The 23,437-nt window shown below is 37.7% G+C and overlaps 1 protein-coding gene across 3 annotated transcripts in view; it reads right to left on the bottom strand.

Moving 5' to 3' along the window:
• The window catches only part of KCNJ3 (potassium inwardly rectifying channel subfamily J member 3), a 174,194-nt gene that overhangs the window by 39,507 nt on the left and 111,250 nt on the right, over positions 1 to 23,437 (bottom strand). Inside the window, exon 3 of one of the 3 annotated variants that reach the window (XM_036859094.1) lies at positions 13,763 to 13,827. The exons of the other annotated variants lie outside the window; for them this stretch is intronic. Coding sequence (XP_036714989.1) covers positions 13,769 to 13,827 — 59 coding nt within the window. The 3' untranslated portion in view covers positions 13,763 to 13,768. Of the gene's footprint in view, positions 1 to 13,762; positions 13,828 to 23,437 lie in introns of those variants that run through there. 3 annotated transcript variants of the gene reach the window in all.

Raw genomic sequence — 23,437 nt, 5'->3', positions numbered from 1 at the left:
CGCATTTCAGTTTCTATAGTGAAATTTGTTTCAACTTACTGGATGATGTCAACATCTAATACACGTTATTTCATATTTTTCTGAGAAAATTATAAAACTGACCCCAAATAATAACAAATGTATCTTGAACAGTGGCATATTACCATATCTATCTGAAGTTATGCTTTATCAGAATTCACCGAAGTAAGCAAAAACACGTAAGAGAAAGGGAAAAAAATGACTTGAATTCGGATCCTAATAGAAGTAAATTCTGCCAAATAGAATGTGGAAAGAATCAGACAATGGAAAGGTGACTCTGATTCATAATTCCAGAACCAAGTGAAGCAGCTCTTAGAGGACCATGAATATCATGCTCTCCAAGAAGAGACTTCATGGGCAGTGGGTTCCTGTCAGCTACTCTTCAAGTAAGGCTTGTGGTTTGCACTTGGAAAAGACCGCTGTGCCAGGCAGAGAGAAACTGGGGCATGGCTGAAAGCTGGTTACTAATGAGGGCACATAGGCTAGGGAAAAAACAAAACAAAAAACATGGGACAGCAGGCCCTGCTGATGACTAAGTATACGAAAGAAACTCTAGCCATCTGAAACGATGCTTAAGGGTGTGAAATCCAGCTACTTACTCTCTGTGTAACCTGGGTTAATAAGTTAACTTCAATTCCTTACTAACATCAATTCCTGCATCTGAAAAACAGGAATGACAATAATAATACTTAGCTTGTGGATACTGCCTGGATTAACGGAGACATTGAGTGAAAAGCAGTAACATATATGAGATACACAGGAAGTGCTCAATAAATGTTAGTTTTGATCATTATTATTGATAATATCCATAATATGTGTAATGAAGCTTTTATTGCCCCTTTTCCAGCTTCATTCACTGACTATGTCATATGTTAGGCAATCTGACATATGACATAGCAAAATAAAGTTTAGACAAACTAATGTCTCTTCACCTGGGTTTGGGAGAACCAAATTAATCAAAACAAACTTTTGTAGAGCCCACATCAACTCCCAGAATTGTACTGTGCCTTTAAGAACGAGAAAAGAGAAAGATCTGTCAATGTTTAAAAAGATTCTTTAGTTTGAAAAAACGGGGTTACCCTGGAGACTCAGAATCACTGTCTTACCATGAAACCAATATCCTACAAGAAATATGAAACAACTTTAGAAAGTTTCTAATTTGCCTTAACAGAACTCAAAATATTCTGCAGCTTTCACAATAGAATGGTCATAATACACTAGGAAAGCTTGGATCAAGATTTTTTTTTAAGATTTCTTTAAAATTAAAAAAAAATACATATGCATATATATATGCATATATATATGCATATATATGTATTAATTTATATATATACATATATAATATATATTATATATATAATATATATAACATATAATGTATATAATATTAATATATGTATATATATATTAATTTTTGTCCTTATGCTTCTTTTTCAACTAACAGATAGGATACTTTCATTATCCTCCACACTGTGACAAGGCAGTCTGTCAAAATTTCCTTGATTATATAAGTGCCTGTTTGTTTCTACTGAGCTTTTGATTACAACTGCACTCATTTTAGAGATCAATTTAAGTAAAGTTTTACTTAAATTCTAATATTGATTCTTCTCATCGAGGGTGATGACATTCAGATTTTCTTTCGTATAATAATCAGTCTAAGGAATAAATAAGTGCCACTCAATTATTTTTGTAATGCTCTTAGAATAGGTCCTAAAATTTCTTTTCAAGTTGTTTCAAGGTATTTTGTATTTTTCGTAAAGTAAATCGTTTTCCTCTTACAAAATTTTCTATCTAGTTGTCACCCCCAGGAAATGCTGCTAAATGAGACTTTTTCCTTTGCCCATCAATTGACACCTAGGGAACAATCTAAAACCCAAGGAGGTTTTTAGTATTTTTTTAATTTTTATTTTAAAGAGAACTTCAAGCAACAGGGGCCAAACCCTTCCTCCAGGCTTATTAAGTGTGGCAGAATTGGATGAAATACCACCAGTTTCTGTTGCACACCTGCAATTCTCCTCCTATCCTTTTTCACTGACAGCTCAAAGCACACTGAAAATTGCTTCTTTCCTGGACATTTCTGAAACCTGAAGGCTTGCTGGAGCAACTCATGGTGATGGGACAAGAAGGGACAAAATGTGTGTGTGTGTGGGGGGGGTGTCATGGTTAGCTGATAGGGGCCAAAGGGAGACCAAGCTACTGCTCTCCAAGGAAGTGATGCTGGGGCTTGAAACAAAGTTGAAAACTCTTCCCAAACACTCCTCTCTTTCCTGAGGAGCTACTTCATTAGCAGAGGCTCCCAAAGCATAAAAGCATAAGGAACCACTTTAGAGGCATCACTTTCTCAACCTTATCACATTTCATACAACCTGTCTTTTTTTTTTTCAGATTCATTTGATATTTTCTTGTTTTAATTTAATTTATTTTTAATAGAAGTATAGTTGATTTACAATGTTGTATTAGGGACCTAATTAAATTTAAAAGCTTTTGCACAGTAAAGGAAACTGTAAACAAAACACAAAGACAACCTACAGAATGGGAGAAAATATTTGCAAACAATGCGACTGACAAGGGATTAATCTCCAAAATATATGTACAAATATATACAAATAGCTCATATAGCTCAATATCAAACAAACAAACAAAAAAAAGAAAAAAGCCAGCCCAATCAAAAAACTGGGCAGAAGATCTAAATAGACATTTCTCCAAAGAAGACATACAGATGGTCAAAAGGCACATGAAAAGATGCTCAACATCGCTAATTATAAGAGAAATTCAAATCAAAACTACAACGAGGTATCACCTCACACCGGTCAGAATGGCCATCATCAAAAAGTCCACAACCTATCATTTAACACTTGCCATGTCTCCTATCTTTCTTTTGACCATGCGTTTCAGATTTAGGTGTCCCCAAAAGACTCTTAATGGCCTTTCCCCACTCAGGTCCCTCACCTGAATCCAGGTGTCAATCAGAGTATACCTGGGTTTAAGTGAGTCTTTTACACTGTGCTTAGAGTACTGCTTGGAACATAGTAAATATACAGTTAAATTAATAAAGGTGGAAAGAAAGTTATCCAGGCTTTATCCCACACAGGAAAAAACCTAGTCATCCTATTTCTGCTCTGGACAAGAGAATGCAAGAGACATCATAATAATAAGCTCTAAAATAAGCTTTAACTTGGAATAGCGGAAGGACCACACATGACGACTGGCAAATAAAGTGCCTTTATTCTGACAAAATTTTATAAGAGAGTGAGGACCAGAGCACTTGCCAGGAAAGTAAGTTTTATGTATTTATCTATTATAGTTTCTTTTTACAGATCTAATTAATAGCTTACTCACAACTGAGCTCAAATTAATATTTAAATTACATTTCCATCTAGTTAATTTTGGTTTGATTTTTATTTTTTTCTTCACGTGAACTTTATATTTTTGAACACTTTTCAAATAGTAAACCAACTGTTACAGTACCATTTAATGATTTTTTAAAAATAAATATTGATTTGAAATGCCAAGTTTAAGATATTCTGAATCTATTTCTGGGTCTCCTGCTCTGATTAACTTTTCTTTCTGTTTCTATGATAGTATTATTTTAAGAACATAATCTCTTAATTTCATAAATTGCATTAATAATTAGCCCTTAATTTAGCCTATCCAGTAGGACATGTTTTTAAATGTGCCCTTGTCTTGCCAGTTTTTCTTACTCTTTAACCTTAATGTAGAGAACAAGTCTTAATCACCTTTAACCATATTTAGTGCCCTGCACATATATATGTGGTACGGAACTAAATTTTGGAAAAATATAAGTAAATAACATAAAAATGTAAGTTAAATAAATATGTATATATTTAATACACATTTTTTCAATGATGTGAAATTTCATATTCATTATGTGAAATAAGTAATGTTATTTCTTTATGAAGAGTCATACAAAGGTATAAAAACTTGTATAAACTAGGTATGTAATACTAGTTCTTTGAATATCAGGTAAAGATAAAATATTTTATTCTAGGAAGTATGTTTATTATTGATGTATATTAGCACACAGTCAAGAAGGCTTTGGGTTTCAGTTTAAAGTTAATTTTAAAAAAAGACACAGTGTGGGACGTTCAAGATGGCGGAGGAGTAAGACGTGGAGATCACCTTCCTCCCCACAAATACATCAAAACTACATCTACATGTGGAACACTCCTACATTACCCCTACTGAACGCTGGCAGAAGACCTCAGACTTCCCCAAAGGCAAGAAACTCCCCACGTACCTGGGTAGGGCAAAAGAAAAAAGAAAAAACAGAGACAAAAGAATAGGGACAGGACCTGCACCAGTGGGAGGGAGCTGTGAAGGAGGAAAAGTTTCCACACACTAGGAAGCCCCTTCACTGGCGGAGACGGGGGTTGTGCAGGGGTGAAGCTTCAGAGCCACGGAGGAGAGCGCAGCCACAGGGGTGCGGAGGGCAAAGCGGAGAGACTCCCGCACAGAGGATCAGTGCTGACCAGCACTCACCAGCCTGAGAGGCTTGTCTGCTCACCCGCCAGGGCGGGTGGGGCTGGAGCTGAGGCTTGGGCTTCGGTCGGATCGCAGGGAGAGGACTGGGGTTGGCAGCGTGAACACAGCCTGAAGGGGCTAGTGCGCCACAGCTAGCCGGGAGGGAGCCCAGGAAAAAGTCTCGAACTGCCTAAGAGGCAAGAGACCATTGTTTCGCGAGGAGAGGGGATTCAGAGTACCACCTAAATGAGCTCCAGAGACACACAGAGCCGCTGCTATCAGTGCGGGACCCCAGAGATGGGCATGAAACACTAAGGCTGCTGCTGCAGCCACCAAGAGGCCTGTGTGCAAGTACAGGTCACTATCCACACCTCCCTGCCCAGGAGCCTGTGCAGCCTGCCACTGCCAGGGTCCCATGATCCAGGGACAACTTCCCTGGAAGAACACATGGCACACCTCAGGCTGTTGCAACGTCACACTGGCTTCTGCCTCCGCAGGCTTGCCCCGCATTCCGTACCCGTCACTCCCCCCCACCTGGGTGAGCCAGAGCCCCCTAATCAGCCGCTTTTTAAACTCCTCCTGTCTGGGCAAACAACAGACGCCAGAGGGCGATCTACATGCAGAGGCAGGGCCAACACTAAAGCGGAACACCAGGAGCTGTGCAAACAAAGAAAGGGAAATTTCTCCCAGCAGCCTCAGGAGCCGCAGATTAAATCTCCACAATCAACCTGATGTACTCTGCATCTGTGGAATACCTGAATATACAAAAAATCATCCCAAAAATGAGGCGGTGGACTTTGGGAGCAACTGTAGAATTGGGGTTTGCTTTCTGCATCTAATTTGTTTCTTTATCATGTTTATCATAGTTTAGTATTTAGAGCTTATTGTCATTGGTTGATTTGTTTATTGATTTCGTTGCTCTCTTCCTTTATTTTATATATATATATATATAATTTTTTTTTCCTTTTTCTCTTTTTGTGAGTGTGTATGTGTATGCTTCTTTGTGTGATTTTGTCTGTATAAGTTTGCTTTTACCACTTGTCCTAGGTTTCTGTCTGTCCGTTTTTATTTTATTTTATTTTATTTATTTTCTTAGTATAGTTTTTAGCACTTGATATTATTGCTGGATTTGTTTATTGGTTTCCTTGCTCTCTTATTTCCTTTCTTTTTTTATTACTTTTTAAAATTTTAATAAATTTTTTAATTTTTCATTTAAAAACTTTATTTATTTTATTTTATTTTATTTTTTCTTTCTTTCTTTTTCTCCATTTTCTTCTGAGCCATGTGGCTGACAGGGTCTTGGTGCTCTGGCCGGGTGTGAGGCCTGAGCCTCTGAGGTGGGAGAGCTGAGTTCAGGACACTGGACCACCAGAGACCTCCCGACCCCACATAATATCAATCGGTGAGAGTTCTCCCAGAGATCTCTGTCTCAACACTAAGACCCAGCTCCATTCAATGACCAGTGGGCTCAAGTGCTGGACAACCCATGCCAAACAACTAGCAAGACAGGAACACAACCACACCAATTAGCAGAGGGGCTGCCTAAAATCATAATAAGTTCACAGACACCACAAAACACACCGCCAGACATGGTCCTGCAACCAGAAAGACAAGATCCAGCCTCATCCACCGGAACACAGGCACCAATCCCCTCCACCAGGAAGCCTACGCAACCCACTGAACCAACATTACCCACTGGGAGCAGACAGCAAAAACAATGGGAATATAAACCTGCAGCCTGCGAAAAGGAAATTCCAAACACAGTTAAGTTAAGCAAAATGAGAAGACAGAGAAATACCCTGCAAATGAAGGAGCAAGGTAAAAACCCACCAGACCAAACAAATGAAGAGGAAACAGGCAGTCTACCTGAAAATGAATTCAGAGTAAGGATAGAAAAGATGATCCAAAATCTTGTAAATAGAATGGAGAAAATACAAGAAACGTTTAATAAGGACCTGGAAGAACTAGAGAGCAAACAAACAATGATGAAACACAAAATAAATGAAATTTGAATTTCTCTACAAGGAATCAATAGCAGAAAAACTGAGTCAGAAGAACAGATAAGTGACCTGGAAGATAAAGTAGTGGAAATAACTACCACAGAGCAGAATAAAGAAAAAAGAATGAAAAGACTTGAGGACAGTCTCAGAGAGCTCTGGGAAAACATTAAACACACCAACATTTGAATTATAGGGGTCCTAGAAGAAGAAGAGAAAAAGAAAGGGTCTGAGAAAATATTTGAAGAGATTATAGTTGAAAACATCCTTATTATGGGAAAGGAAATAGTGAAGTCCAGGAAGCGCAGAGAGTCCAATACAGGATAAATCCAAAGAGAAACATGCCAAGACATATATTAATCAAACTATCAAAAATTAAATACAAAGAAACATATTAAACGCAGCAAGGGAAAAGCAACAAATAACACGCAGGGGAATCCCCATAAGGATAAGAGCTGATCTTTCAGCAGAAACTCTGCAAGCCAGAAGGGAGTGGCAGGACATATTTAGAGTGATGAAAGGGAAATAATTATAACCAAGATTACTCTACCCAACAAGGATCTCATTCAGACTCGACGGAGAAATTAAAACCTTTACAGACAAGCAAAAGCTAAGAGAATTCAGCACCACCAAACCAGCTTTACAACCAATGCTAAAGGAAGTTCTCTAGGTAGGAAACACAAGAGAAGGAAAACACCTACAATAACAAACACAAAATATTTAAGAAAATGGGAATAGGAACATACATATCGATAATTACCTTAAATGTAAATGGATTAAATGCTCCCACCAAAAGACATAGACTGGCTGAATGGATACAAAAACAAGACCCATATATATGCTGTCTACAAGAAACACATACAGACTGAAAGTGAGGGGATGGAAAAAGATATTCCATGCAAATGGAAATCAAAAGAAGGCTGGAGTAGCAATTCTCATATCAGACAAAATAGACTTTAAAATACACTATTACAAGAGACAAAGAAGGACGCTACATAATGATCAACAGATCAATTCAAGAAGAAGATATAACAACTGTAAATATTTATGCACCCAACATAGGAGCACCTCAGTACATAAGGCAAATGCTAACAGCCATAAAAGGGGAAATCGACAGTAACACAATAATAGTAGGGGACTTTAACACCCCACTTTCACCAATGGATAGATCATCCAAAATGAAAATAAATAAGGAAACACGAGCTTTAAATCACATATTAAACAAGATGAACTTAATTGATTTTTATAGGACATTCCATCCAAAAACAACAGAATACAGTTTCTTCTCAAGTGCTCGTGGAACATTCTCCAGGATAGAACATATCTTGGGTCATGAATCAAGCCTTGGTAAATTTAAGAAAATTGAAATCATATCAAGTGTCTTTTCCAACCACAACATTATGAGACTAGATATCAATTTCTGGAGGAAAAAAATCTGTAAAAAGCACAAACACATGGAGGCTAAACAATATGTTACTAAATAACCAAGAGATGACTGAAGAAAACAAAAAGAAAATCAAAAAATACCTAGAAGCAAATGACAATGAAAACACGATGACCCAAACATATGGGATGCAGCAAAAGCTGGTCTAAGAGGGAAGTTTATAGAAATACAATCCTACCTCAAGAAACAAGAAACACCTCAAATAAGCAACCTAATCTTACACCTAAAGCAATTAGAGAAAGAAGAAAAAAAAAAAAACCCAAGTTAACAGAAGGAAAGAAATCATAAAGATCAGATCAGGAATAAATGACAAAGACATGAAGAAAATGATAGGAAATATCAATAAAACTAAAAGCTGGTTCTTTGAGAAGGTAAACAAAATTGATAAACCATAATCCAGACTCATCATGAAAAAAAGGGAGAAGACTCAAATCAATAGAATTAGAAATGAAAAAGGAGAAGTAACAACTGACACTGCAGAAATACAAAGGATCATGAGAGATTAGCACAAGCAACTGTATGCCAATAATATGGAAAATCTGGAAGAAATGGAGAAATTCTTAGAAAAGCGTAACCTTCCAAGACTGAACCAGGAAGATATAGAAAATTTGAAAAGACCAATCACAAGCACTGAAATTGAAACTGTGATTAAAAATCTTCCAACAAACAAAAGCCTAGGACCAGATGGTTTCACAGGCAAATTCTATCAAACATTTAGAGAAGAGCTAACACCTATCCTTCTCAAACTCTTCCAAAATATAGCAGAGGGAGGAACACTCCCAAACTCATTCTACGAGGCCACCATTACCCTGATACCAAAACCAGACAGAGATGTCACAAAGAAAGAAAACTACAGGCCAATGTCACTGATGAACATAGATGCAAAAATCCTCAACAAAATACTAGCAAGCAGAATCCAACAGCACATTAAAAGGATCATACACCATGATGAAGTGGGGTTTATCCCCAGAATGCAAGGATTCTTCAATCTATCCAAATTAATCAATGTGATACACCATATTAACAAATTGAAGGAGAAAAACCACATGATAATCTCAATAGATGCAGAAAAAGCTTTCGACAAAATTCAACACCCATTTATGATAAAAACTCTCCAGGAAGTAGGCATAGAGGGAACCTACCTCAACATAATAAAGGCCATATATGACAAACCCACAGCCAACATCATTCTCAATGGTGAAAAACTGAAACCATTTCCACTAATATCAAAAACAAGACAAGGTTGCCCACTCTCACCAATATTATTCAACATAGTTTTGGAAGTTTTAGCCATAGCAATCAGAGAAGAAAAAGAAATAAAAGGAATCCAAATCGGAAAAGAAGAAGTAAAACTGTCAGTGTCTGTAGATGACATGATACTACACATAGAGAATCCTAAAGATACTACCAGAAAACTACTAGGACTAATCAATGAATTTGATAAAGTAGCAGGATACAAAGTTAATACACAGAAATCTCTTGCATTCCTATACACTTATTGTGAAAAATCTGTAAGAGAAATTAAGGAAGCACTCCCATTTACCATTGCAACAAAAATAATAAAATGCCTAGGAATAAACCTACCTAAGGAGACAAAAGACCTGTATGCAGAAAACTATAAGACACTGATGAAAGAAATTAAAGATGACACAAACAGATGGAGAGATATACCACGTTCTTGGATTGGAAGAATCAACATTGTGAAAATGACTCTACTACCCAAAGAAGTCTACAGATTAAACGCAATCCCTATCAAACTAGCACTGGCATTTTTCACAGAACTAGAACAAAAAATTTCACAATTTGTATGGAAACACAAAAGACCCCAAATAGCCAAAGCCATCATGAGAAAGAAAAACAGAGCTGGAGGAATCAGGCTCCGTGATTTCAGACTATACTACAAAGCTACAGTAATCAAGTCAGTATGGTACTGGCACAAAAACAGAAATGTAGATCAATGGAACAGCATAGAAAGCCCAGAGATAAAGCTACGCACATATGGTCACCTTATCTTTGATAAAGGAGGCAAGAATATACAATGGAGTAAAGACAGCCTCTTCAATAAGTGGTGCTGGGAAAACTGGACAGCTACTGTAAAAGAATGACATTTGAACACTCCCTAACACCATGCAAAAAAATAAACTCAAAATGGATTAAAGACCTAAATGTAAGGCCAAGCACTATATTACTCTTAGAGGAAAACATAGGTGGAACACTCTATGACATAAATCACAACAAGATCCTTTTTAACCCACCTCCTAGAGAAATGGAAATAAAAACAAAAATAAACAAATGGGACCTAACGAAACTTAAAAGTTTTGCACAGCAAAAGAAACCATAAACAAGATGAAAAGCCAACCCTCAGAATGGGAGAAAATATTTGCAAACGAAGCAACTGACAAAGATTAATCTACAAAATATACAAGCAGCTCATGCAGCTCAATATCAAAAAAACAAACAACCCAAACCAAAAATGGGCAGAAGACCTAAATAGACATTTCTCCAAAGAAGATATACAGATTGCCAAGAAACACATGAAAGGATGCTCAACATCACTAATATTAGGGAAATGCAAATCAAAACTGCAATGAGGTATCACCTCACACAGGTCAGAATGGCCATCATCAAAAAATCTACAAACAGTAAATGCTGGAGAGGGTGTGGAGTAAAGGGAACCTTCTTGCACTGTTGGTGGGAATATAAATTGATACAGCCACTATGGAGAACAGTATGGAGGTTCCTTAAAAAACTAAAAATAGAACTACCATTCGACCCAGCAATCCCACTACTGGGCATATACCCTGAGAAAACCATAACTCAAAAAGAGTCATGTACCACAGTGTTCACTGCAGTACTATCTACAATAGTCAGGACATGGAAGCAACCTAAGTGTCCATCGACAGATGAATGGATAAAGAAGATGTGGCACATATATACAATGGAATATTACTCAGCCATAAAAAGAAATGAAATGGAGGTATTTGTAATGAGGTGGATGGAGTTAGAGTCTGTCATACAGAGTGAAGTAAGTCAGAAAGAGAAAAACAAATACAGTATGCTAACACATATATATGGAATCTAAGGGAAAAAAAAAAAAAGGCCATGAAGAACCTAGTGGCAAGACGGGAATAAAGACACCGACCTACTAGAGAATGGACTTGAGGATATGGGGAGGGGGAGGGGTGAGATGTGACAGGGTGAGAGAGTGTCATGGACATATATACACTACCAAATGTAAAATAGATAGCTAGTGGGAAGCAGCCGCATAGCACAGAGAGACCAGCTCGGTGCTCTGTGTCCACCTAGAGGGTTGGGATAGGGAGGGTGGGAGGGAGACGCAAGAGGGAGGAGATATGGAGATGTGTGTATACATAATGCTGATTCACTTTGTTATACAGCAGAAATTAACACACTATTTTAAAGCAATTATACTCCAATAAAGATGTTTAAAAAAAAAAAGAAAGACACCATTGACTATTCTGCTTCTGATAGAAAAGTGGTGAATAAAAGAAAAGCCCCAAGCCAAAGCTTTCTATTGTAGATGTTGCTGAAACAAAAACCTGACTACTCTGTCGATCCAATGTTACTTATTCTCAGCCTTGTATACGTGTTTCTGATAATTGCTTTTGTAAAGAATTCACTTTGCCTCTCAATTTGGCAATTAACCTGATTATCTTATGTAATTAGCTTACTGTGTAGTCTAGCACTCTTTAGGCGATATCATTTCCTCCTCTTCCCAGTTTTCTGTCTATTGAAATGAAGTTCTCATCGAGCTGAGATATTGGGGAAATCCCTCTCACCCGGTCTTACTTATCTGACTGGGGAGATCAGTAGAAAGAACCGGGTGATTTATCAGGAGTTGAAGGTTTTCCTCCTGCTGCCCTTCCTCTGCTATGTGGTAAGATGCCCACTCTGGGCAGGGTTGCCTGCAGTGCCTAGAGCTGGTGAAATAAGCTGATGGGGCAGCATGAAGCAGCTGCTATTCCAATCTGCTTAGCCAACCCCAGCTACATCACTGTGACCTATGAAACTAAATTGTGTCATGTTTTTAGCTTTCCAGACCACTTATCTACCTACTTCTGACAATGATACAACATTTGCCACAAACACTGCCCAGCATTAAGCCAGCAGTCCAGGTATTTGGTGGACATTTCATGCTTCTCCTCATCCTTAAATGCTAGTGTCATTAAGAAGTGGCATGGACTTTGAAAAACTACTCTGAAAAAGATTTTTGATTGCACCTCCCTCACCTTCTTCTTATTCACACACCTTAGTAAAGGCAGTTTACTAAATATGGCAGTTTTCCCAAATAGTTCATCTTTTCTTGGTCATCTCTTGGGTAATGATCAGGACCACAGGGTTGAGGAGTTATATAGACCTCTTTTTGAAACTTTCAGATCCCGTCGTACCATTCCTGCCCACAGTGCTTCTTTTTCTCCTCTAATAACAGCCTCAGGCCAGCTTGGCAGGTAATTTCTGAGTGGCAGCCTGGCCAAAAGGTGGCCTATGGAATTCAAACTTAATTCTGGTTCAGCCACCTGAATTCTATTGTTGGGTTGCTATGGTCCTCAGGTCATAAAGATAATAATCACTAGGTTGAATACACTGATGTCTGAGTCCATGACAGAGACCCATGTGAGGCAAGGCGGTGGGGGGGGGGTTATTAATGCATCTGAAAAAATGTTATCAAAGTGCCCTCATCCGTCTTCCATCTGACACTCTGGATGAAAGGTCTGGATGCATGGAGAGGATGGTTAGAGGACAGGTGAATTTATAGTTACTGGAACAGGATATGCTGATTTTATGGGAGTACAGGGAGAGTAACAATGCCAACATCTGGGGAGGGATCACCTTAGAACTCAGGAGGTTCAGAGCAGGAAGGGACATTAATGATCTTTCACCTTTACAAGCCATTCTGGAGCCTTCTTCACAAAAAAAGAAAAATAGCCAGGTACACTCTCCCAAAGGGTAGTAAACTGCTTACATTTAAATGACTCCTAGATCTGCCATTCCCCATGAAATGGTGGTGACCCTGACTTGATCTCCAGGTTCTATAACTTTATAGAGAAGTCAATCAGAAGCATGAGAAGGTGGTCCCAGCTCCTGCAGCTCCCATGCAAAATGCCTTTCAGCACCTCTAAGTGTCTCCCCACCTCCATTCCCATCTCTCTCACTAGGTTATTCCACGGGATGGATGAGTGCCACCTGGTAGGTGGTTTAGAAAAATAATATAGGTCAGACTGACTGCCCTCAGACAATCCCTCTGAAGACACAGGCCGAACTAGAAATTGGGGAACTTAAGATTTACCAGCTGGCCAGGAGGCCACGTTGGAAATACTGTTACCCTGTGTCCCCTGACTGACGTAGATCATACTTGGGGTGAACAAGCATTGCAATTAACGCCTTCCTTCCAGGGGCACCATGTTTGCCTCTGGGACTGTACTAGTTGTGTGGAAGCCAGATATTAACTTGTCTGTAAATTGCTTTGACTTGTACCTTAGGAGTGGTCAAAAGAGCTCTTCAAGTGTTTAAGGAAACACTACCAGTGGATCTTGTAGTTCTCAGATGACTGGAGATTTCTTGGGAATGGGACACCCTTAGTTACATGGGAAGCTCCCAGGAGGGATGAATGACTGACTTCTGGTATATTTACTCATTGGGTAGTTATCCCTACAATAGGAGCCATCCAGTTAGGAAAAGTGGTAAGAAATGTGTCCCTAACTAGATGAAGTCATCAATGATACTACTTTGAACATAGAAGGTATTTAGGTCAGTTTCAACTCACTGGCCAAGACTGTTATGGAAGATTGTCCTACACATCCTTCTTTCAGACCAAGGTGGAATGGGTGAAATCCTTAATACATCTCTGTACCTGGAGTAATTCCTCTGAAAAAAAGAAAGGTTAATGCAGAGACTTAAAGAGAAAGTCGTGTGCCTTTCTAAAGTATATACCCCGGTTTTTATGGAATTTGTTCAGCTGGCTGAGTCTGGGACCCTGGGGGTCATGTTTGAGGTTGATACTGCAGGTTGGCTCCATGCCGCTGCTTGGAGTCCTGGCTTTAATTAAATGTTCTATGAGACAAATTGAACTAACATAGGTCTAGTCTCTTGATCAGATTAACCAGAGTGGCCCACAGGGTGGAATATTCATGTAAAAATTTGAATACAGATAAGAAAGTGTAGGGTTAAAGGGTATTTTGAGGGGAGAGGCAGTCTGCCTGGGCTCTGCATATCCCTGCGTGTTCTTGCTGAGTGTGCCAAATGCAGAGCTTATCCATCTCCTGATACTGAGCAGTTTTTCTAGTTAGTCACAGAAGCAACTAAGTAGGCCAAGTCCACCAGAGTGTGACAACCACGTAGCTGCTTGCTCTCCAATGGAAGAGGGATCTGCTTTTCTGCCATGTGCTGTGATATTTGCTGCTTGCTCAAAAAGTACGTGTCCCTGGGTTCCTCAGCTGTGAAACAAACCCACTGCATGTACAGCATCTCTCTGGGCCCATTGCATGGCCCTAGTGGAACATGGGAGGCATGGGGGACAGACAAATATGCTGATGCTCACGCTGCTTTCTGTGCCATGTGTCATAAGGTTCACTGTCTGCAATTGAGGAGTCTTGTGCCTTCTGCCAGCATGCATGTAATGGTGGTCAGCTGACTTGTTAGCTTGCAAATAGGGTAAAATCAAGTTTCAGAACCTTCACAGTTCTTGAGAGAACAACCTTATTTTGAATGGGATATAACTGTATTCTATTTAAACATCTCTTCATCGTCTTCCAAAAAAAATAACCTGAATATGTCCTTATAATTCATAAAAGGCACACTAGCTATAAAGTGGCTGGACTAGAATTTGACCCACAAATATGGACACAGAACATATTTTTAACTACTTTCCTGTATTTCCTTGTATGTTAATGTAGTTTAAAAACATTGGAACATTTTGCATTTTATTTAGTAAATTTCCCATGTCTGTATTATGTAATCCTGTTTATAACTCATTAAACATCAACTTTTTCAAAGTCCTATTTTCTAAACTGGTAATCACTTTATTTAAAGTTGACAAATATTATCATCATTCTCTTTAATTTGTATATGATTCATAAACTTTTTTAAAACAATGTAACTGCAACATGCCCATGTTTCATATCACATTCTGTCATTTAAATAAAGCAAATAGTTAAAAGGAGTTTGATTCACTACTAAAAATAATTTAAATCGAGTTATATTACAGTTCTTTCATTGCAAAGCTCCAGAAAACTAGATACCAAGAGTTTACAAAGTAAAAATACACTCTTTTAGTTACTTTGTTACAATTTGTAATTCATAGGATGTGGCCACTTTGAAATTATCCCTGTACTACCATTGACTAATTAATCAAGAAGAGAAAAAGACAAATTTAAAATCATTTCAAAGTGTTATTGATATGTTTTCTGAAGCAGAAAAAGAAAAAAATACAGATACTTTCAGATACCCTATTTTGAGTACAAAATGAGTCATCTTCACAAGACTTCTACTTCATCTTAGCCCAAGGTTCTTCTAATCCTTCCAGGTTTTTGCTCCTATCCAGCCACTTACACCATTTCAACAACAGAGCCACCACAGACTGATGGCACCACCTCCTTTCAGTCCTCTCTTTAGTCTGTTACGTCAGGGTTTGTACAAAATACTGCACATTCAACCCTATTTTTAAAAGTCTTTTCCCAGTTATTAAATCCACCTCTTTTGTACACATACCTATAGATTATGACTTTTCACATGCATGCATATTCCAATTGCTGAAGGGACTTCCTAGGAAAATTGTTCGTTCTTCTCAGGATTCCTTTCATTAGTACTTCAAAAAAGGTCCCTCTTTGGAGTTTTATAGAGCTCCATCTACCTCTTTATTTCCTCTGTTGATAGTTGCTTTTTGTCAAATTTAAATAAAAGTTATTTCTTATCCTCATGTTTTGAAATCTGATTTGGAAATGAACTTTTGGAAGAGAATCCATTTGCAACTTGGGAACTGCCTAAAATTTTATATTAAAATATAGAAAAACTCAAATGATGTAATAATGGAAAACTGATAATGTGTGATTATTTTTTATTATAGCCTATTTATGTTTAATGTTAAAACAGGTTAGGCCAGGACCAGATGGCTTCACAGGCAAATTCGATCAAACATTTAAAGAAGAGCTAACACCAATCCTTCTCAAACTCTTCCAAAAAATTGTAGGGGAAGGAACACTCCCAATTTCATTCTACAAGGCCACCATCACCCTGACACCAAAACCAGGCAAAGATATCACAAAAAATTACAGGCCAATATCACTGATGAACATAGATGCAAAAACCCTAAACAAAATACTAGCAAATAGGATCCAACAACACATTAAAAGGATCATACACCATGATCAAGTGGGGTTTATCCCAGGAATGCAAGGATTCTTCAATATATGCAAATCAATCAATGTGATACACCATATTAACAAATTGAAGAATAAAAATCATATGACCATCTCAATAGGTGCAAAAAAAGCTTTTGACGAAATTCAACACCCACTTATGATAAAAAACTCTCCAGAAAGTGGGCATAGAGGGAACCTACCTCAACATGATAAAGACCATATATGACAAACCCACAGCAAAAATCATTCTCAATGGTGAAAAACTGAAAGCATTTCCTCTAAGATCAGGAACAAGACAAGGATGTCCCCTCTTGCCACTATTATTCAACATAGTTTTGGAAGTCCTAGCCAAGGCAATTGGAGAAGAAAAAGAAATAAAAGGAATCCAAATTGGAAAAGAAGTAAAATGTCACTGTTTGCAGATGACATGATACTATACATAGAAAATCCTAAAGATGTTACCAGAAAACTCTAGAGCTCATCAAAGAATTTGGTAAAGTTGCAGAATACAAAATTAATGCACAGAAATCTCTTGCATTCTTATACACTAGCAACGAAAGATCCATAAGAGAAATTAAGGAAACAATCCCATTTACCATTGCAACAAAAAGAATAAAATACCTAGGAATAAACCTACCTAAGGAGGCAAAAGACCTGTACTCAGAAAACTATGATACTGATGAAATAACTCAAAGATGACACAAACATGGAGACATATATCATGTTCTTGGATTGGAAGAATCAATATTGTGAAAATGACTATACTACCCAGAGCAATCTACAGATTCAATGCAATCCCTATCAAATTACCAATGACATTTTTCACAGAACTAGAACAAAGAATTTTACAATTTGTACGGAAACACAAAAGACTCTGAATAGCCAAAGCAATCTTGAGAAAGAAAAACAGAGCTGGAGGAGTCAGGCTCCCTGACTTCAGACTATACTACAAAGCTACAGTCATCAAAACACTATGGGGGCATCCCTGGTGGCGCCCTGGTCTGGGAAGATCCCACATGCCGCAGAGCAACTAGGCCCATGAGCCACAATTACTGAGCCTGCGTGTCTGGAGCCTGTGCTTCACAACAAGAGAGGACGCAGGGGCTTCCCTGGTGGCGCAGTGGTTGAGAATCTGCCTGCCAATGCAGGGGACACGGGTTCGAGCCCTGGTCTGGGAAGATCCCACATGCCGCGGAGCAACTACGCCCGTGAGCCACAATTACTGAGCCTGCGCATCTGGAGCCTGTGCTCCGCAACAAGAGAGGCCGCGATAGTGAGAGGCCTGCGCACTGCGATGAAGAGTGGCCCCCGCTTGCCACAACTAGAGAAAGCCCTAGCACAGAAACGAAAACCCAACACAGCCATAAATAAATAAATGAACAAATACTTAAAAAAAAAAAAAAAGAGAGGACGCAATAGTGAGAGGCCTGTGCACCGCGATGAAGAGTGGCCCCCACTTGCCACAACTAGAGAAAGCCCTCGCACAGAAACGAAGACCCAACACAGCCATAAATAAATAAATCCAATTTTAAAAAAACAGTATGGTACTGGCACAAAAACAGAAATATAGATAAATGGAACAGGATACAAAGTACAGAGATAAACCCATGCACCTATGGTCACCTAATCTATGACAAAGGAGGCAAGAATATACAATGGAGAAAAGATAGTCTCTTCAAAATGTGGTGCTAGGGAAACTGGACAGCTACATGTAAAAGAATGAAATTAGAACACTCTCTAACACCATACACAAAAACAAACTCAAAATGGATTAAAGACCTAAATATAAGGCTGGAAACTATAAAACTGTTAGAAGAAAACATAGGCAGAACACTCTATGACATAAATCACAGCAGGATCTTTTTTGATCTACCTCCTAGAGTAATGAAAATAAAAACAAAAATAAACAAATGGGATTAATTAAACTTAAAAGGTTTTGCATGGCAAAGGAAACCATAAACAAAACAAAAAGACAACCCTCAGAATGGGAGAAAATATTTGCAAATGAAGCAACTGACAAGGGATTAATCTCCAAAATATACAAGCAGCTCATGCAGCTCAATATCAAAAAAACAAACAACCCAATCAAAAAATGGGCAGAAGACCTAAATAGACATTTCTCCAAAGAAGACATACAGATGGCCAACAAACACATGAAAAGATGCTCAACATCACTAATTATTAGAGAAATGCAAATCAAAACTACAATAAGGTATCACTTCACACCGGTCAAAATGGCCATCATCAAAACCTCTAGAAACAATAAATGCTGGAGAGGGAGTCAAGAAAAGGGAACCTCAAACATGTAAATTGGTACCGCCACTATGGAGAACAGTATGGAGCATTCTTTAAAAAGTTAAAAATAGAGTTACCATATGACCTAGCAATCCCACTCCTAGGCATATACCTGGAGAAAACCAAAATTTGAAAAGATACATGCACCCCAATATTCATTTCAGCACTATTTAACATACCCAGGACATGGAAGCAACCTAAATATCCATCAACAGAGGAATGGATAAAGAAGATGTGGTACATATATACAATGGAATATTATTCAGCCATAAAAAAGGACAAAATAATGCCATTTATAGCAACATGGATGGACCTAGAGATTGTCATACTGAGTGAAGTAAGTCAGACACAGAAAGGCAAATATCATGATATCGCTTATATGTGGAATCTACAAAAAGGATACAAATGAACTTGTTTACAAAACAGAAATAGAGTCACAGATATAGAAAACAAACTTATGGTTACCAGGGAATAAGGGGGGGGGGAGGGATAAATTGGGAGATTGGGATTGACATATATACACTACTATATATAAAGTATATAACTAATAAGAACCTACTGTATAGCACAGTGAACAGTGAACTCTACTCAATACTCTGTAATGGCCTATACGGGAAAATAATCTACAAAAAGAATGGATATATGTATACGTATAACTGATTCACCTTGCTGTACACCTGAAACTAACACACCATTATAAATCAACTATACTCCAATAAAAATTAAAAAAAAAAAAAAACACGTTAAGAACATGTCAAACGTTGGCAAGCATTCCTCTAATTGGGAACATGGTTTTGAGTGTAACTAATCCAGATTTCAACCTCAACACCATTGTTGTTTAGTATGTGCACGTGGATAAACTCTTCCATTCCTTCCCTCTGGAATTATTCATCAGTAAAATGTGGATAACATCTACTTTACAGGGTTGGATGCTACATAAATAGCACCTTGCATGGTACCTGGCACACACTCGTCACAGCGGAGTATATTTGAGCTATTATTATCTCATGAGAAATTCAGCAGAACATTTATCATGAGAATATGGTGGGATATGATTTCTCCTTCATCCTCAGTTACTTGACCACTTCTCTACGTTACAATAATGTGAAATATCTGCTAGACAATCTGGAAATACAGAAGTTTTGCAAATAAGGACAATGGAGGAAATAAAGAAAAGTGTGTGACTGACGAGCAAAGCACATGACATCATATCAGAAATAGCTCTGCAGTAAATTTACTGATTAGATTTTTAGCTAAAACTTGCACTTGCCTGTTAAGTTGCAACCCTTATAACTATTTTCTTAAAGGTATCCCACAAGCCTGTACCCCTAAATTTAATGTTCACTAACTATCTTTAGTGCCATATTATGTGTTGTGCTATTTTTCATGTATCATCGTTCACTGCATCTGAAAAACTACTCTTTGGAGTAGGTATTCTTTTCATTATTTTATAAATAAAACCAATGCTCAAAAAGTAAAATGTTTTGAGAAAAATCCTAGCTAATAAAATTCTAGCCCTCTAAAATTTTAAATAGCCCTAATAACCCTGAAATAAATCTTTCTTAGAAATATAAAAGCTTTAAAAATTACTTTAACATAGAATGCATTGAAATACTAAGATACTATCACAACTCTTAGATTTTGTAATCTTTCTTGTGTTCTTTTTAATTTTTCCTGCAATTCAAAAATAATATTTAAAATAGAACAATTTTCGTAGTAAGAACAGCATTATTATTCATCTACAAGGTAATCAGCATTATTGACTCATTTTGTATTATACTTCAGCTCAAATGTCACTATTAATTTGACTACATTTCCTTTTCATGCCACAATACATCTGTTTCTATAGGCATCTTGTTAACGAGATGCTCTGATTAACTATTTTCACTCTGATTTCAAATACATGACAGAGGATAAAAAAAGTCAGCACACCCCCATGTGAAAGTACACATTTTAGTAGCCAGAATTTAAATCCTAGGTTTTTGAAGTTATGATTAAGGAGATACAATAGTTTAGTTCCAGAATGAAGGACAAAATCATGATTAAGAACCTGTGATCCAGATTTTCTAAGTTTTTCTCTGAAGCTCTCTGCTCAAAAACACTTTGGAGATACACAGCTGCAAAACTGGCAATAGTAACTGAAAGTATGGATGAGGTAACAGAACCAAGTCACAGCAGGAACCAGAACACCAGGCAGCACAACTCTGCTCCCTCCCCCCAGCCATACTGAATCATGCCTCCCCACATGGCCACTCTTCTTCTGTCCCCACAAGCACTTTCTATAGACAAAAAGACTACAGGCACAGTACAGCTGAAGAGCTGTTGTCAAAAACAAAAAACAAAACCCCTTTTAAAACCCTGATAACATCACATAATGGGTAGCAGGTTCTTTCATCAAAGACACATATAGGGGCTTCCCTGGTGGCGCAGTGGTTGAGGATCTGCCTGCCAATGCAGGGGACACGGGTTCAAGCCCTGGTCTGGGAAGATCTCACATGCCGCGGAGCAACTAGGCCCGTGAGCCACAACTACTGAGCCTGCGCGTCTGGAGCCTGTGCTCCACAACAAGAGAGGCCGCGATAGTGAGAGGCCCGCTCACCGTGATGAAGAGTGGCCCCCGCTCGCCGCAACTGGAGAAAGCCCTCACACAGAAACGAAGACCCAACACAGCCATAAATAAATAAATAAAATAAATAAATAAATAAATAAATAAATAAATAAATAAATAAATAAATAAATTTTTTTAAAAAAAGTCACATATAAACAGTTATACATTGGCCCTGACTGAACTACAGTCAGAATCAAATAGCCAGAGCAGGATAAAATTCCAAAGCAGCAGCATACATGTCCAAAGTACATTCATACATACTAAGAAGATGGGGCTAAGTTTAATTTTCGAGGTTCTGCTTTGTTTTAATTCTAGGTATAATACGAAAGGGGGAATATTGCAGGAGCCTGGGAAAACTGAGATAGGTAAACACAAAAGCTAACAACTGATATATGTGTTGTTCTCTTTTAAAGTTGAGTAAACAGAAACAAATAAATAAAAACTCTGTTATCTATATATAATCGTTAAAATTAAATTTGCTAACACAGAGTTAGTGTTCTTCTTACTAAATTCTCACTATTTGCTAATTATTCTTTAAAATATTTAACGTATATCCACTCATTTAATCCTGACGACAACCCTCTATAGTCAGTGGCATTTTATTTCTATCTTATAGATCAGGATAATGAAGCCAGGTAAGTTACCAAGTTAAGGTAAGTGACTTGTCCTTGGTCATGCAGTGAACACAAGTGGACAAAAGTGGGATTTAAACTCAGGCATGTGGCTCCAGAGTACACAGGCTTAACATTCACTTTCTCTTCTACATCTGAGGCTTTAAAGAAAGTGAGAATGTCTACAACAGATTCTAAAAACACTACTGGCTGCCTCCTCCAAGTCATGTGGGATACAGATAGGCAGGAGGCTCTTGGGGACAGGAAGGTCATGGGAGCTTGCTCCTCTGACAGGGTTGATACCAAGTGCCCTGCTTTGCACAGCCATCTTTCAATTAGGCTTTTATATTTTTTTTAACTTAAAACATAATCTATACAACAAGCCAAAACTTCCTCTAAAGGCACTATGGAAAAGCACTACAGTAAAAAAAAAAAAAAAAATAGTTTTTAAATAGGATTCAAATATACTTTTGAAAATAATTGTTTGCTATTATCAAAGAGCATCAAGCTCTATGAAATAAGAAAATGGGCCACAAGGAGAAGACAGGCTAAGTTGAGCAAGATATTATAAAAGAAGTTGGCAGAAATAAGGGGAAAATGCAAAATATCCTAAATACTAAAGCTCAATTAAAATCCATATCGAAGGCAATAAAAAGCAGAATTAGGAGAACCTACTGTATAGCACAGGGAACTCTACTCGATGCTCTGCGGTGACCTAAATGGGAAGGAAATCCAAAAAAGAGGGGATATATGTATACGTATAGCTGAGTCACTTTGATATACAGCAGAAACTAACACAACATTATAAAGCAATTATACTCCAATAAAGATGTTAAAAAAATTAATTTAAAAAATAAAAACAAATTTAAAAAATAAAACTAAATTTTAAAAACGAGCAGAATTAAAAACTGAAATTTAGTGATGTAGGGGAAAAACATAAGTACACTGAACATAAAGAAGAAAGTCACTGAAAGAAAAGCTACAGTAAATATAATAGATATGAGGGAAATAGAATGGTGGGGGGAGGGATGGGCAAACCTATACATCCATTCCCATTCCTTCACTCAACAAACATTTATTCTTTTTCCTAGGACTGCACAAAACCTAAAACCTCTTGCCTCTAAAATTGTGTCCATATTTTTGTAGAATTCATAAGTTGAAAGAAGTTGACCTCTTACCCTCATTTTGTTTGAATTTTAGTGGAATTCCAAGGATTCTTGTAGAAAAAGCTAGAACAAACTAAGCTGTATTCAAAGTTATGGACAATAACATTTCCAGAGCTGGGGATGGGAAGCACCTGAACCTATAGATCAAAATAAGTCACTGAAGACTAGACAAACATAACACAAATGAAGGAATATGTACATATTTTCTTGACCTGTTTTTGAGTTTCAAGGGCAATGAAAGCAAGCTTTTTACTGTAGAGCCCAGATATTTGCACTGCTAATCCCCCTGCCACTTTCAAGACTTGGTACAAATGTCACCTTTTTGTTGACTCTGTCTTGACTATCTTATTGAAAATTACAACCTACTTCCTACATGATCCCACTCTGCTCTGTTTTTAGTTATGCTTAGTGCTTAGCACATACTAATGTACAATATAA

This window comes from Balaenoptera musculus, chromosome 7, assembly GCF_009873245.2.
Source record: "Balaenoptera musculus isolate JJ_BM4_2016_0621 chromosome 7, mBalMus1.pri.v3, whole genome shotgun sequence".
NCBI classification, from domain to species: domain Eukaryota; kingdom Metazoa; phylum Chordata; class Mammalia; order Artiodactyla; family Balaenopteridae; genus Balaenoptera; species Balaenoptera musculus.
The sequence above is the reverse complement of the archived record's forward strand: the minus strand, read 5'-3'. Positions and strand labels throughout refer to the sequence as shown.